The 15796-nt window shown below is 41.9% G+C and overlaps 1 protein-coding gene across 2 annotated transcripts in view; it reads right to left on the bottom strand.

Moving 5' to 3' along the window:
• lnx2b (ligand of numb-protein X 2b) overlaps window positions 1-12777 on the bottom strand; it is a 75284-nt gene extending 62507 nt beyond the window's left edge. The window contains exons 1-2 of one of the 2 annotated variants that reach the window (XM_048605070.1): window positions 12574-12777; window positions 11251-11338 (exon numbers count right to left, since the gene is read on the bottom strand). In XM_048605070.1, the coding sequence (XP_048461027.1) occupies window positions 11251-11336 (86 nt within the window). In that variant the 5' untranslated portion in view covers window positions 11337-11338; window positions 12574-12777. The remainder of the gene's footprint in view (window positions 1-11250; window positions 11339-12573) is intronic. The other variant, XM_048605074.1, reaches the window with a different exon arrangement.
• Between the last annotated feature and the right edge of the window lie 3019 nt (window positions 12778-15796).

Here is a 15796-nt window from a genome sequence, read left to right as displayed (position 1 = left end):
ACTCAATTAATATTCATCGGAAATGTTATTAACCCAGTGGCTCACACCTGGAAACACCGAAGGAAAAGGTATGACATAAGCAGAATCCCTGAGGATGAATTTTCCGGACTGAACTGAACCACATGGCCATTGTGACTGCTGATAAAAAGCATGAAGTGAACTTCATTTTCCCAAAAGTAATGAGATCCACAGCCTGTTTGAAACTCCTCTGTAGCAGGATTTAAGATATTCAAGTTTATGAAAATTCAAGTCAGCAACTTTAGTACACACAAGAGAACAGCTTGGTACAGCACCAGACAGAATCATAGAATATTGCAAAACATGAGGTTTCTCCATCACTGAGTCAGAATTGGCTCTTTCCAAGATAATTCCAGTAAGTCCAACTTACTTGTACTTTCCCCATTGTCCTCGTAGTCTTTATCCATAAAGTATTTTTGCAATTCCCATTTCCATAAGATATAGAAGCAGAATTAGGCCATTTGGCCCATCAGGCCTACTCCACTATTTGATCATGGCTGATATGTTTCTCAACCGCATTCTCCTACCTTCTCCCCGTAACCCTTGATTCCCTTACTAATCAAGAATCTATTTATCTCTGTCTTAAATACACTCAATGACTTGGCCTTCACAGCCTTCAGCAGCAATGAGTTCTACAGATTCACCACCCTCTAACTGAAGAAATTACTCCTCATCTCAGCTTAAAAGGATCATCCCTTCACTCTGAGGATCTGCTCTTGTTCCTAGTCACTCCTACTAGTGGATACATCTCCATGTCCACTCTATCCAGGCCTTTAAGTATTCTATCAGTTTCATCAGATTCCCCCCTCATCAGTCTAAACTCCAACAAGTACAGACCTAGATTTCTCAACCTTTCTTCAATTCATAAGCCCTTCATTGTCAGGACCATTCTTGTGAATCTCCTCTGGATCCCCTTCAAGACTAGCACATCCTTCCTTAGATATGGGGCCCAAAACTTATTGTACAACTGCTTGTAAAACTGTTGTCTCTTGCCACAACTTAAGCCCTAAACTCCAGGTATAATTCACATTTTCCAGCATCATTCTCTGTCTGCCAGATTTTTATGCACTCGCTCAACCCACCATATCCATCTGCAACTTCCCATTATTTCTTCTTCAAAAATACGTTGCTACAGTGTCATAAGACCAAAAGAAGTAAGATGTGAGATGTCAATAGGCTTATCAGCCCACCATTCAATGAAATTATTGCTGATCTGATAATCCTCACCTCCATTTTCTTTTGAATTTATCATCTATGAGTTTAGCGACTATGCCTTTGCTCCCCTCATCTAAGTCATTGATGTAAAATGTGAACTGTTGTGGCCCCAACACAGACTCCAAACATGGGTCTCTCTATTTTCTGTGAGTCAGCCAATCCTCTATCCATGTTAACATGTTACTCTATGCTATGAGCTTTCAATGTGGTACCGTATAAAATGCCTTCCAGAAATCCAAGTGCGGTAAGTCTACATGCTTCCTGTTATTCACATTGTACATTAATCCTTCAAAGAACTCCAATAAATTTAGATTTAGAATTTTTTGTCAAGTACAGAAGTACAGGAGTACTGTGAAAAGTGGTTAAGCATGATTTGTCTTCAATGAACCATACAGAGGGACCTAGAGCTTCAGGTACATAAGTCTTTGAAGTTTGCATCACATATAGACAGGGTGGTTAAAAAGGTGTTTGGCACACTTGCTTTCATTGCTCAGTCCTTTGAGTTGAGAAGTCATGTTGAGGTTATACAGGACTTTGGTGAGGCCTCTTCTGGAATACTGTGCCCTGTTCTGGTTGCCCAGTTATAGGAAAGATATTTTTAAGCTGGAGAAGGTTCAGAAGAGATTTACCAGGAAGTTGCTGGGTATGGAAGTCTTGACTTATAAAGAAAGGCTGGATAAGCTGGGATCTTTTTCACTACAGCATAGGAGGTTGAGAGGAGACCTGATAGAAGTTTATAAAGTAGTGAGTGTGTAGATACCGTCAATGGTGTGTGTCTTTTCCCAGGTTGGGCGATTTCAAGACTAGGGGGTCATTTTTAAGCTAAAAGGAGAGGAATTTAAAAAAGTCATGAGGGGCAAATTTTTCGCATGCTTTAAAAGACATTTGGATAAGTACATGAATAGGAAAGGTTTAGAGAGAATTGGCCAGGAGCAGGCAGGTGAGACTAGTTTAGTTTGGCATTATATTCAGCATAGACTGGTTGGACTGAAGTGTCTGTTTCTGTGCTGTTTGACTCTATGACTGTATGATTACTTCAAACTATATTGAATGCTTCCCACGCTAGGGAATTCTGCAGAAGGACACAATTTGTGTCTACAACGTATATCTGAAACTTATTTTCATTCACATATTTACTGGATTCAAGAGAAAAAATATCCTTCCACTTGAATATAATTTCATAATACATGAATGTCTGATTGTACTTGGTATGGGCTGTTCTAAAGTATCACTGCTTGTCTTTCTGACAAGATCAAACTGTTGCCTCTTCTTTGCAATAGTGTATGCAAATACACATCCAGGAGCAGGCAGTGATTCAAGTGGAGGTCAATGAACCCAGTGCCCAATAGGCTTGTTTACATTCTCGCTGAGCGGTTGAGCCCAAAAATGCAAACTTCACAGGACCTGCTGTAGACTTCATAACTGCAACAATTCTTTCTGAGTGTACAATTTTGCCAAAGTGGTTGGAAACCATGTCAAATAACTGAGGAATAGTAGCTAATGACAGGTTCTATATCTGTAAAATTATATTTCATGAAAAGATGGATTTCCATCAATGCAAATTACCATGGAGCATTAATTAATGGGGCAGAGTACTGGCCCAACAGACTTCTACAGTGGGACTTCAGCTAGGAGAAACTATATCAATTTAATATCTCTTATGAATGTTCAGGCTGCAAGTAAAAGAGGTCTTTGTCCCTCTCTGTGGAGTTTTGGACACATTAAGGAGATCTACAGAAATGCCGTCATAACAACGAGAGGTGTTTGACTGGATGTCTGCATTGCCACACAGAGTGATGCTAACAGTGTGGATTCAATTCCTGCGCCAGCTGAGGTCGCCATGCATGTCCTGCCACTTCAACCTCGCCTCTCACCTGATGCATAGTGACCCTCAGGTTACATCCACCACTAGTCATGTCTCTCTAATAGAGAATAGCCCAATGCCCCTCTGGGACAATGACAACTTTACATAGCAATGCAATCGCCAGGATCGGTATGGCTGGAGGTGCCATCGATGAAGCTGCTATCGCTCAGAAATCTGGTGCCTCTGCACACAAATAACTATCAATATGCACAAAATAATGTTCAGTACAAGGTCTGCCCCTGCAAATACAGACATGATAAGGTCAGCAACTTTTCTATGTACAATTCCAATCAGAGAAATACAGTTTCTAAGATGCTCACATAGAGAACAATCAAACATCTCACTTATTCGTGTCATGGCAATGTACACTTCAGACATACTCTATTTTTATGTCATTAAAATATGGCTAATTTCATTTTAATTGTATTCAAGGAGTGTTCTTGATATGATATTATATAATCATTTAACACAGACAAACAAATTTCATCCAAGTTGGTGCAGATGCAGCAATGTAAGTGAGAGCATAGCTATATGGTGAAGCCACAGAGATGAGTGCTGATGCTTTGTGTGGAACATATACTTATCCAAAAGTTTCAACTATGAGAGCCTGGTTTATGGTTGTAGCAGTCTTCAAAATTGTTTCTGCCCACGATCATCTCCTGACTTGCTTGTGTTGCCTGCTCCTCCACCCACTCCATGCTTGTGCCTCATTACATTAAAAATTGTGCAACGCACAATAGATGATGATGATCCAGGAAATTATTGGTAGACTTTATTGGAATATGTTCCTATAAATGTATCTGAAGCACTGCTTGAAGATGCCTATCTTGTGTTTTACCATCATTCTTGTGGTTTCACACACCTTATTGTCAGCCATAGAACCTGAGCAGAAATAATATTTTAGTCCTTGTTTGTTCATCTATTTTTCTGTTGATCTGTAAACAATATATCCCAAATACGAATAGAAGTATTTTACTGAAACTTGGCGCAATAATATGGTATGGTTCAAGGAAAAGATGATTAATTTTTTTACAAAGATGTGCATTCAGATCCTGGAAAAAATTAAAGCGTTCATTTATGTTGGGAATTTATTTTAGAATGTAGGGGGATATTTTGTTTAGAATACTGTTCATTATTTGAGAATATTGCACATTGCTGCCATTGCTGATTTGTCACAGCTGTAGGAATGTGAGCAGACTTTTTAGAGCAGATTGTTAGCTATGGATTGTCCTGAAGACTCTTCAGTGAAAAAGAAGATCTTAATGAAAAAATAAGCATCAAAGTTCAGCACGTTAAAAGGAAGGCAAATGGAATGTTGGTCTTCATTTCAAAAGGAATGGAGTATAAAATTAGGGAGGTTTTGTTAAAGTTATACAGGGCACTAGTCATACCACAGCTGGAATGCTGTGAACAATTTTGGGTGCCTTAATGAAGGAAAGGTATGCTTGCATTTGAGGCAGTCCAGAGAAGGATCACTATGATGATTTCAGGAACAGAGGAACTGTCTGATGAGGAGACGTTGAGTAGATTGGAATAACAAGGTGTGGAGCTGGATGAACAGCTCCTCACCTTGTTATCTCAGACTCCAGCATCGGCAGTTCCTACTATCTCTGATTGAGTAGATTGGACCTATATACATTGGAATTTAGACGAAAGAGAGGTGACTTTATTGAAACATTTAAGATTCTTAGGGGTCCTGTCAGGGTAGATGCAAAGAGGCAGTTTCCCCTTGTGGGAAGCTCGAGGACCAGAGGTCATAATCTCAGAATGAGGGGTTGCATATTTAAGGTAGGGATGAGTAGGAACTTTTTCTCTCAGCAGGTAGCGAATCTGTGAAATTCTTTACCACAGAGGGCTGTTGAGGCTGAACCATTAAATATATTCAAGCTACATTAGATAACTGAGCTCTAATCTTTTTGCTTATTACATTCCATTTTCCATCTTGTTAATGAACTCTCTATTAAGAGAAATAGACATTTAATCTAGAATTCTCTTAACTCATTCACCACAATCCAATTTCCCCTTAACCTAATTTGTTCTAAAGAAAACAGCCACTGCCTACCCCATCTTTCCTCAATGCTGGCAACACACTCATAAGTAAAACTATTCATAAAGATTTTGGGTTCGAGCTCCATTGAACATAAAATTATAATTTTGTACCTTAATGTTTAAAGAGTACTGCCTTGTTTTTGTTGTTTTTAAAATGAAGTGCTGTTAACCAATTCAGGTGAATGTAAGATATTTTAAGGGCTGAACCTTGCGCTTCTCTGGCTAAATGCGAGTTGTGTGGAGTTTTTTGGAGGGATTTCAACTGCGACGCATAACAAGGTTTCTCACAATTTCTTACCAAACATGCCTCATTAACAACCTCCCTCACTCCTATAGCATCCCTCATGTCTAATTCTATTCCCACTTTACCACGTGCTGTTCCTGGAACAACTCACTACTTATTGGATATCTACTGAAAGACCAGCATCCCTTCTGCATGTAACATCCCTGCTCACTGTGTTACCCCTGTGGAGGCAGCCGTTCTCCCTATCCCCTGACACACACTTGACTGGAGTGAGGACTAGCCTCCACCTAGTTTCTGACATGACCATCTGGAGTGTGTTTGTGCACAGGAAGCTGGTACATGCTACAAGTGTTATATTGACTCCTTGGTGCGATGTACAGCAAGACATTCCCTCCACCGTCCTGAGAGATCTGTCCTGACAAGCATAACAAGTAACCTGGCTGTGTGCAAAAGAATGCATCAGCATGATCATCCAGAGCCAAATGTAAGGCAAGGCAAGACACGAATGCAGTGAGGAAGCAGCTAAGTGCTAAGTGACTGAGTGCTAAGAGAGCAAGCTCGGAGCCCTGAAATACAGGCTGGTTCAGTCTGTAAGCTGGGTGCCTGCTTCTGCATGTAAGGTGTACCTGTGGCAGCATCTCAATGATATTTGCTGGTGTGCCCTGCATTGTAAGTCTGTACTTCCTGAGCAGCCTGCAAATGGATCAGAGCGGTGCTGTGATGGTCATGACAGATTGGCAGGTGTTGGATGCCAATGTCAATAAAGGGTTCATGCTGCTTGTGCCCATGGATTTGGCTCACTCTGAGGTGAGCCAAATTTGCAAGGTACCCGTGATGTCTTCCATTTTGAGAATTCTCAACATCTAGCTTATCATTATTATGGTAATATTGGAAGCTGACTATTAATGAGCTGAGTTGTAGCATTGACAAGGTGTTTAACAAGCAATATTCCCTTTCAAATGGCAACCCACTGCTGCCTAGGACAAACCCACCTCACTGCATGGCATAACCATAAAAGATGCAGCAAGCTTCCCTTGACATTGAGATATTTCTCGCTGGACTTCTCATTTCAGTCTACCACAAATCACTCCATGGCCCATGTCACTCAGACCTCTATAAGATTCCATCCTAAGGGTGGACATGACCTCTGGGATAAGAAGATTATTCATCTTAGGATGCACACTGTAGAAATGTAACTTGTTACTGTATCAAAGGGTAAATTTTGCCTAGTCATTTAGCATAACCAATCATTTTAATAGATAACTACTGTCGCTGATTGCTTACATTTTAAAACAACTCAGGCTTTTGAAGGTGTATGACTATTTTGATAAATTGTAACCTGAAGTGCCTAAACTAATTGTGATATTTACATCCCCTGGTGCACAACCCACATGACAAAGTTCATCAGACATATGGGCTGGAAATTTATGTGGGAGATAACAAAATATATGTCCAAATCAGTATCAAAGTTCAGCTTGCTCTTAGCATGTCTACCTGCAGGTTTGCAGCATCCATGCCATTGCCTTGCCATGCCATGTCTGTTAGCACACTGGTTCTTCAGGCAGAGCCTAAAACTGTCACTACTGTTACATTGAGGTGCTCTTTAGTGCAGACACACAGAGAAACTGCTAGTATGTATGCATCTGCCTTGGGTTTGGGGGTGCTTGGACACTTTGCTTTATGGCACCCCAAGACTTCAATGTAAACTCTGCAGCATTTGCCAGCTACCTGCACAGCAAACACATTGTGCATTATTGTTCATTCAACCAAATGGTCACGTTGGTAACTGGGTGGGGGCTAGTCTTCCCTTCAGTCAAGGGCAGGTAGACACTGTCTGTCAGGGGATCCTGGTACTGTGAGTCATTCCTAAAGTCTGCTCTAAGTCCAGGGACTTGAGCATGCTCAGTTATTCACTAGGGCTGCTTATGGTCTTGGGATATGTCTGGCTACAGTCCGGGGAGTGGGCAGCGGTCTGTTCTGTCAGACTAGCATCAGCAGGCAGGGGAATTGTGTATCATCAGTCAGGGAGCTGCAAACGCAATGGTCAGGGGGTAGGGTTAGGGCAACGAGGTGGAACCTGATACTGAAGGTGGTCACAGCAAGCTGTGTTCCCTGCCATCACCTGTCATTCTCTAGATGCAAAGCACACCTGGAAAATAGCAGGGCCGATGCCAAGGGTCAGCTGCATTGGGCACTACAAACCAGACAGAACCTGATTGACACCTGATTCCATTGGTCAGTGTGGCTGACCATCACGGACTGTGGAATAGTCTTTGATCATCACGCCAGTATTTGGCTTGCATTGTGAGGGAGAATGTTGGTCTTGTTTGTGTTTCTTTTTGTTGGCTGTAAAAATGAGATCATCTTTGGAATTGCTCAGTTGCTTTGCCTGCATGTGATGTTCTCCTGCTGGACAATGACAAGATGTGAGTGCCCAGTGAACATTGTCTGTCACAAATCGCCCATTGAGAGGATGGTTAGACTGAATGTAGATACAGACAAGTAAGCTGGCCTGATGAGAAAACGACAAAAAAGGTATGTCATATGTGCCAGGGAATGCAAGTAATGTGGCTTGGTGGCTGCACTGCTGTTACATTTCCAGTGATGGGCAAGGCCAGGTTGTCAACACTTGTCTGGGTGTACAGTGAGCTTTTAATGATAGCGTGGGTACAAGGAATGTCAGTCTTTCATTGGATATCTGATGAGTGGTAAGTTATTACAGGAATGGCAAATGGTAAGGTGGGGATAGAATTAAATGTAAGGGACACCATTGGGATAATGGAGGCAGTTATGAGGCACGGTTGTTAAGATATGGCAAGAAATCCTGCTGGCTCTCGTGGTGAAAATCCCTCCAAAAGACTCACTGCAACCTGCAGTTATGCAAAAAAACAATTCAGCCCATGATGTTACAGGCTGTTTAGTGCAATTTTCAGGATATTCTGATAGAAAACTGCCACAGGCTTGGTAACTGCAAACAAATTTCCCTGTGGAATTATTATTTTAGAATTATAGAGTCATTCACCATGTTCTCAGACTAAACTCGTCCCACTTGCCTGTGTTTGGCCCATTTCCCTCCAAAACTTTCCTATTCATGTACTTACCCAAATGTCCTTTGAATTTGTAACTGTACCTGCATCCACCACTTTCTGTGGTAGTTCATTCCACACTCGAACCATTCTCTGTGTAAAAAAGGTTGCCGCTCATAAGAACAAAGAAAATTACAGCACAGGAACAGGCCCTTCGGCCCTCCAAGCCTGCGCCGATCCAGATCCTCTATCTAAACCTGTCACCTATTTTCCAAGGATCTCTATCCCTCTGCTCCCTGCCCATTCATGTATCTGTCTAGATACATCTTAAATGACGCTATTGTGCCTGCCTCTACCACCTCCGCTGGCAATGCGTTGCAGGCACCCACCACCCTCTGCATAATGAACTTTCCACGCATATCTCCCTTAAACTTTTCCCCTCTCACCGTGAAATTGTGACCCCTAGTAATCGAGTCCCCCACTCTGGGAAAAAGCTTCTTGCTATCCACCCTGTCTATACCTCTCATGATTTTGTAGACCTCAATCAGGTCCCCCCTCAACCTCCATCTTTCTAATGTAAATAATCCTCATCTACTCAACCTCTCTTCATAGCTAGCACCCTCCATACCAGGCAACATCCTGGTGAACCTCCTCTGCACCCTCTCCAAAGCATCCACATCCTTTTGGTAATGTGGCGACCACAACTGTATGCAGTATTCCAAATGTGGTCGAACCAAAGTCCTATACAACTGTAACATGAACCAAAGTCCTATACAACTGTAACATAAGCTTTATAAATCTTTTCCCTGTCACCATAAAAATATGTCCCCTTCTTTTGAACTCCCCCACCCCAGGGAAAAGACCCTTGCCATTCACCTTATCTATGCCCCTCATGATTTTATAACCCTCTATAAGGTCATCCATTAACCTCTTATGTTCAAGTGAAAAAAGTCCCAGCCTATGTTATAACACAAACCTTCCATTCCCAGCAACCTCCTGGTAAATCTTTTCTAAACCTTCTCCAATTTAATAATATCCTTCCTATAGCAGGATGACCAGAACTGCACACAGTACTGCAGAAGAGGCCTCACCAATGTGCTGTACAACCTCGACATGATGCTCCAACTCCTATACTCAAAGGTTTGAGAAATGAAGGCAAGCGCTAAATGTCTTCCTAGCCATCCTGCTCTGCCTGTGATGCAAATTGCAAAGAACTATGGACGCAAACCCCTAGTACTCTCTGTTCTACAACACTGCCCAGGACCCTACCATTAATTGTATAACCCTGCCCTTGTTTGTTTTACCAAAATGCAATACCTTGCACTTATCCACATTAAACTCCATCTGTCACTCATCAGCCCATTGACCCATGTGATCAAGATCTCATTGTAATCTTAGATAAACTTCTTCACTGTCCACTATACCACCAATTTTGGTATTTTTGGAACTTCCCCAGAAAGTGCTTTGGAAGCTGTGCTAAGTGGTGTTTTTGGGTTTTTGTTGTTTTTTTTTATATAGAGCTCACCTGTGCATAGTGCACATTACTCCTCCTCCCCATTTAGTCTATGTAGGTACACTCAACCATTAATGAGGGAGCACCACGATTTTGACCTAGTGACACTGAAGGAATGGCGATATATTTCCAAGTCAGGATGGTGAGTGGCTTGCAGGGGAACTTGAAGGTACTGGCGTTCTCACGTATCTGCTGCCCTTAATCTTCTAAATGGTTGAGGTCATGGGTTTGGAAGGTGATGTCTAAGGAGCCTTGGTAAATTTCCTCAGTGCATTTTGTAAATGGTATGCACTGCTGCTACTGAGAATGAGGAAGGTGATGGCCTAGCGGTATTATCGCTGGATTGTTAACCCAGAGACCTAGTTAATGTTCTAGGGACCCAGATTTGAATCCTGCCATGGCAGATGGTGGAATTTGAATTCAATAAATATCTGGAACTGACAGTCTAATGATGACTGTGAATCCATTGCCGATTGTCAGAGGAAACCCACCTGGTTCACTAATGTCCTTTATGGTAGGAAATCTGCTGTCCTTATCTGGTCTGGCCAACATGTGACTTCAGACCCACGGCAATGTGGTAGACTCTTAACTGCCCTCTGGGCAATTAGGGATGGGCAATAAATGCTGCCTGGCCAACGATGCCCTCATCCTGTGAGTGAATAAAACAAAGCATCGGTGGTAGAGGGAGTGGAGGTTTATGGGTGTGGTTTCAATCAAGAGGGCTATTTAGTCCTGGATATTTGTTGTCAAGCTGTTCCTGTAGCATTGTCAGAGTTGCAGTCAACTGAAATGTCATGACTCTTTCATCTTTATTGTGGGCTATTTTCCTCCTGGAATGAGAGAAAGATGCATGTATTATGGGACATAAAGGTGGGTGCCAAGCTATTATTTTTGATACAGGTTGGGCAATTGTCTTGAGTGGGTAAGTAGCAGGGCAGAGACCATGCAGAGTTAGTAGTGTTGGGAGTTGAGGTAGGCAAGAGTGAGTGGGGAAGGATGCAAGGGGTGTGGTTAATTTCAGGATATCCCACCAGTGGTGAGTTGTTCCAAGGATGACCAGTGGTAAAATGAGGCGAGAAATCTGAAGTTAGGGATGTCATGGATGGGGTTTTGATCATTAATGAAGCTGGTTTGGTGAGATACGGTGAAAAAAAATCCCTAGGGTCCTCACGGTGAAAAACCTTTAAAAAAACTAAATACATTTTTAGGCTAACTGTGAAATGTAAGATTCAGCCCAATGTTTGAAGGTAAGATTATACAGACACCTGGTGGACAGGCACAGAATTGCAACACATCTTCAATGGGTCAGTATACACCTTACCTTCCATTCATTCGCCAGTGAGTTATTGTCAAGGACAGCTCCCGATTAGATCTCCATTCTACATTGTTGGTTATTCGTACCTGCATTACTGAAATCATTACAACTGAATTTAGGATTAGGAAACAGAAGCTTGGTCCTATATCTCACTGTAACCGCCTGGATTCTCATACAACCATTGAGTAAACCATTGAAGGCTAATGGAGTGTATGGAATTTTAACCAGCAAGTCATGGTATTCACAGGAGAGGGGCCCAGAAGACAAAGAAGTAGAGCCAAAAATGTAGAAATGAACGCCTATCAGCCTTACCCGTGAATCTAAATCATTGACCCTGAATCACAATAGTAGTTAGTATCTAAACTGGCAATCTCTAATCACAGCCAATAATAAATCGAAGATTGATCAAAGTTGCCTCCTAAACTGAGTAGTATACATAGCACATGAATGGTGATTATATATATTATTGAAACATTACTTCCTACGTTTAGTCATTGAATTGTGATTATTTTTAAGAAAAAAGGCTTCAGGGACTAGAAGGAAGGAAATCTGAAGAGACAGAGACTTAAGAAAGGGAACCCCAAAGCTTTGTACCTAAGCAACTGAAGACACATCTGCCAACTGGCAGTAACGGAAGGCAAGCAAAGTGGAGTCTACCCATCAGAACAGAATTGGAGGAAATGCAGAGTTCAGTGAGGGTAAAGGATTGGAAGGGATTATCCAAATGGTGAAATACATGGAGCAAATTAAGGAAGAAGATGAGAAATTCAAAGCCAGGATGTAGTTTGAGAAGCAGTCAAATGTTTGAAAGACATTTGCAGAATCCACATTTCTCAGATGTTATGTTGTTCTGTAGCATATTTTAAAGAGGTAATGAAAAAATCAGTTTTCAGAGTTGACTATTACTTTTAATGTAAGTTTTAGTTTTACCTTGTGAATGGTACCCTCAGAATTTTACTCCCGGAAAATGTCAAAGCAGGACTTAGGTAAGAAAACGTGGGAGAACTAATAGGTTTTAGAATATGGCTGTGAGCATACTAAAAAGAATATGACTAAATTGTTGGGAATAAAGTCAAGGCTAATAATATCTTTTTTAAAAGAAATCGATTTAAAAAGTGGTTGAGCTGGTCACGCCCCATTTATTCCCAGCTATCCACTTCAGCGCAAACAACCATGTAGCTAATTTTCGGAGGTACTTTGATTTAATTTGAATTAACGACAATCTGACAGCCTTGCTATAATTGTCTGGTTTATGGCATCGGAAGAACATTGGGGACAACAATTAAGTATTTAGTCTTCGTGCAGTCAAACGTTATAGCGAAGTTTTACCTTTCCCCGTCCCTCCAGTTCAGCCTGAAGCTCTCAAACTCTATAGCTGTTATTATCCCCTCGCCCCGTAGCCATGTCTCGGATCGAAGTTTGTTTAGCAAATCTCCCTGTGGGACAGGTGCACACAAGGATTTTCCAACTTGTGCACGTTTATTACCAGTCGTAAAAATAGGTGGCAGAAGACGATGAGCAATCTCCCCGCCCCATCGTATCTGTTCTTTCTTGTAAGTGGGAGAAAACGGCTAAACATCTGCTCGGATCCAGACGTATCTACACACTCAGATCCTGTCTGCTTCAACTAGCGGTATAATTACTTTCTGCTCAACTGCACCCCGGTGACCATAAATTGAAAAGACCGCACGTTCCATCCGGAATATAAAAAAAAGGATATGGTGTCGCTGCGAACAAATACAAAATAATAATGTCACAACACTTCTGAATGTTTGTAAATTGAAAATCGACAGCCTGTCCAGATTTAAAGCCTCGATTAGCTGCCACAGGCTACATTGGGCTGTTAATTCCTTGGTAACTGCTTCTCAACTTCGGTTACTTTTTGACAATCATTTATCAACACGAGAGGTTCCGGTGGGGTCTAATTCCTGAGTGGAATTACCGCATCCAGACCAGGGAACCATCATGGTTGCTCCCATATCTCCGATCACCCAATTGCTCCGAACCCCTTGGCGATGGAAAGCGCACAAAAAAAAATTGTCAATGTTCCTACAATCAACCGCAGTTGAAAAAAAAATGTCTTGGGTGCACGCAGCGGACCAGAAGTCACTCTCGCTGCATTGTAACATTACACATGAAGACTATTTAAATCACAGCCCAGTACCAATCAGTCCTTTCTGCCTGGAAAGAGCGGCAGTTATAATTTCTGGCGGAGGAAGTTTAAAAACGGGGTTGTGTTATCAGAAATCTGGTGCCTTATTAATTAGTACCTTGAAAAATAAGCTTCGTTTTGTCTTGTTATTTGTCGCTCACAACATAAAGCTTCTCAGCTTTTGTCTCATCATCTTCACGTTGCTGGTTCTTCCTCTATTCTTTTCTCTACTCTTTATGTCTTTCTGTTCTATTCTGCTTGTCCCCCCTCCCCAACTTTTCAGCCCGTTCCCTCACCTCCTCGCCCCATCCACTTTGTCCCCACTACACATCTTTCCTTTCCCCTCACATCTTCCTTCTTTTATCCTAAGCCCTTTGCCACATTGTAACATAGTGCTCCAAGAACCAAATGGGTAGCCTCCAGCTTAATGCTGGAAAAGCACTAAACAGGGAACACAGAGGGAGGAGAACAGTGGGTTTGACTGCGGATGGCGAGCAGGGAAACTGCAGATGAAGGCATGCAAGATAGTTTCTGAAATTACTCACCTTGGAATATTTGGTCATATGCTTTAGCTCACACATGAATTAACTCTGAACATTCCAGGAACCTGGTATAAAAAAACTGCCCCGTTAGATGGAATAAAAATATACCATGCTAACAGCATCGGTAGTTCCAGGAATCATACAGCAGTTTCGATTGGTGAAGGTGCGCCCCCTACCGTTGACTTCTCCATTGCCATCACCAACTTTGCTGCGTTAGTCTAAATCACAATATTAGGGTAGAGCTCCTGGTGTTAACTAATGCTGAGGGCAAAAGAAAAAACAGCTAGAATTTCTAAATACAAAACACAAAAATGATTCAGTGATTAGGGATTGACCTAATTACAGAACTCCATTTCTTTTTTGCAATTGATTTTGATTGAGTATTGGCCCTTGGGGTCTTCAAACTGCTTTCCATGTTAAACAGAAAACAGTTTAGCAAGATCAATACTGCACCTTAAACCATAACACGTTGAATCATTTGTTTAAGTCATGGGGAAGTGAGCAATGTGTTGGGGTTGTGGGGGATTGGTACAGATGGAGAGACCAGGAATCCAAGCGGTCAGACAGCTGGCCAGAAATAATCAAAATAAAAATTTATATTTAAAGTAGGTACTAACTATTTAGCGATCTTGACCTAGAAAAGTTCCAAATGAACATGCTATTTGACAAAAACTTGCAATGTCAACCAAGGAACAAAATTAGGCACCTTTGTGGATGCTTCTTCTCCAGGTTGGTTGTTCTTGTGCCAGAGATTTCCACAAGCTGGTGGAGTTGTCAAATTTTTTCAGGGAGGTGTCGAGGACATTTGAAGCATGTTCTTGAACCTTGTGGTAACCATTTGCCATGATGGAGCTCAGAGTGGAGTCCTTTGATTTGGAATCTTTTGGCAGGCATTTAGACAATGTGGTCCACCAAATGCATTTGAGTAACCGTGACTTGAGCCTCGATATTGGGGATGTTGGCTTGAGAGAGGACACTGATATTTGAGTGACCATCCCACCATTAGATTTGTAAGATTGTGTGCAGGCATCACAGGTGATATTTCTCTAGGGATTTGAGGTGTCTTCTGTATATTGACCACGTCTACTGCCTTGTAGACCATGAGTTTGAGATCTTTGTTACGAAACACTGTTTTTCAGACAGTGGTGGGGGTGATATTAAGTTTCATTATCAATTCCTGTCCTCACTAAGAGAACACTCTGAAGCAATTAGAATTGATGTACATTGTTCAGCGGCTCACTGTGGACCTTGATAGCTGATGGGCAGTGTTATATAAGAGCAGACTGATAGGGCACATTGCTTCCCAGATATTTAGCCTAAAATCTATTCTCTCAATACAGCTCCATCAATGCACCAATGATGGTCCAAAACTTGGCCTCTGAGAATGCACATGTGCCAGCTTTATCTACACACTGCAACTTAATGACAGAGATTGGGATTGACCTGCTTCTGGACTGGAGGTTCAGGTTGCCTACTCATCCTGTAGAGAAGACCAACTCCAACAGGAAGTTAATGGATATGGAGTGAAGTGTTTAGTAAGAAACACGGAGAGGAGCATTGATGTGATGCTGCAGCCTTGCTTGACCCCAGTTTCTGTATGTGTTTGGTCTCTGGGGAGGACACAGCTGTCAGATGTATTTTTTAACCTCATGTTGAACTGGGGAGTGTGTTGAGATGATGGCAGGTGGCATGCTGAGAGATGTGGTCAAGGTCAGCCACATTGAGGGCTGGGTCTTGGTTGAGGATATCCTTGAAGTGCTCCTTCCAATGAGTGCTCACTGCCTCTCTGTCCTTGATGAAGCCAATCCATTCTTAGCTTACAAGGGAATAGGACATTGGGTGCTTGGGCTGTAGATGT

The sequence above is a fragment of the Rhincodon typus genome, chromosome 14, assembly GCF_021869965.1.
Source record: "Rhincodon typus isolate 14 chromosome 14, sRhiTyp1.1, whole genome shotgun sequence".
NCBI classification, from domain to species: Eukaryota; Metazoa; Chordata; class Chondrichthyes; order Orectolobiformes; family Rhincodontidae; genus Rhincodon; species Rhincodon typus.
This window is presented reverse-complemented; position numbering and strand designations above follow the sequence as displayed.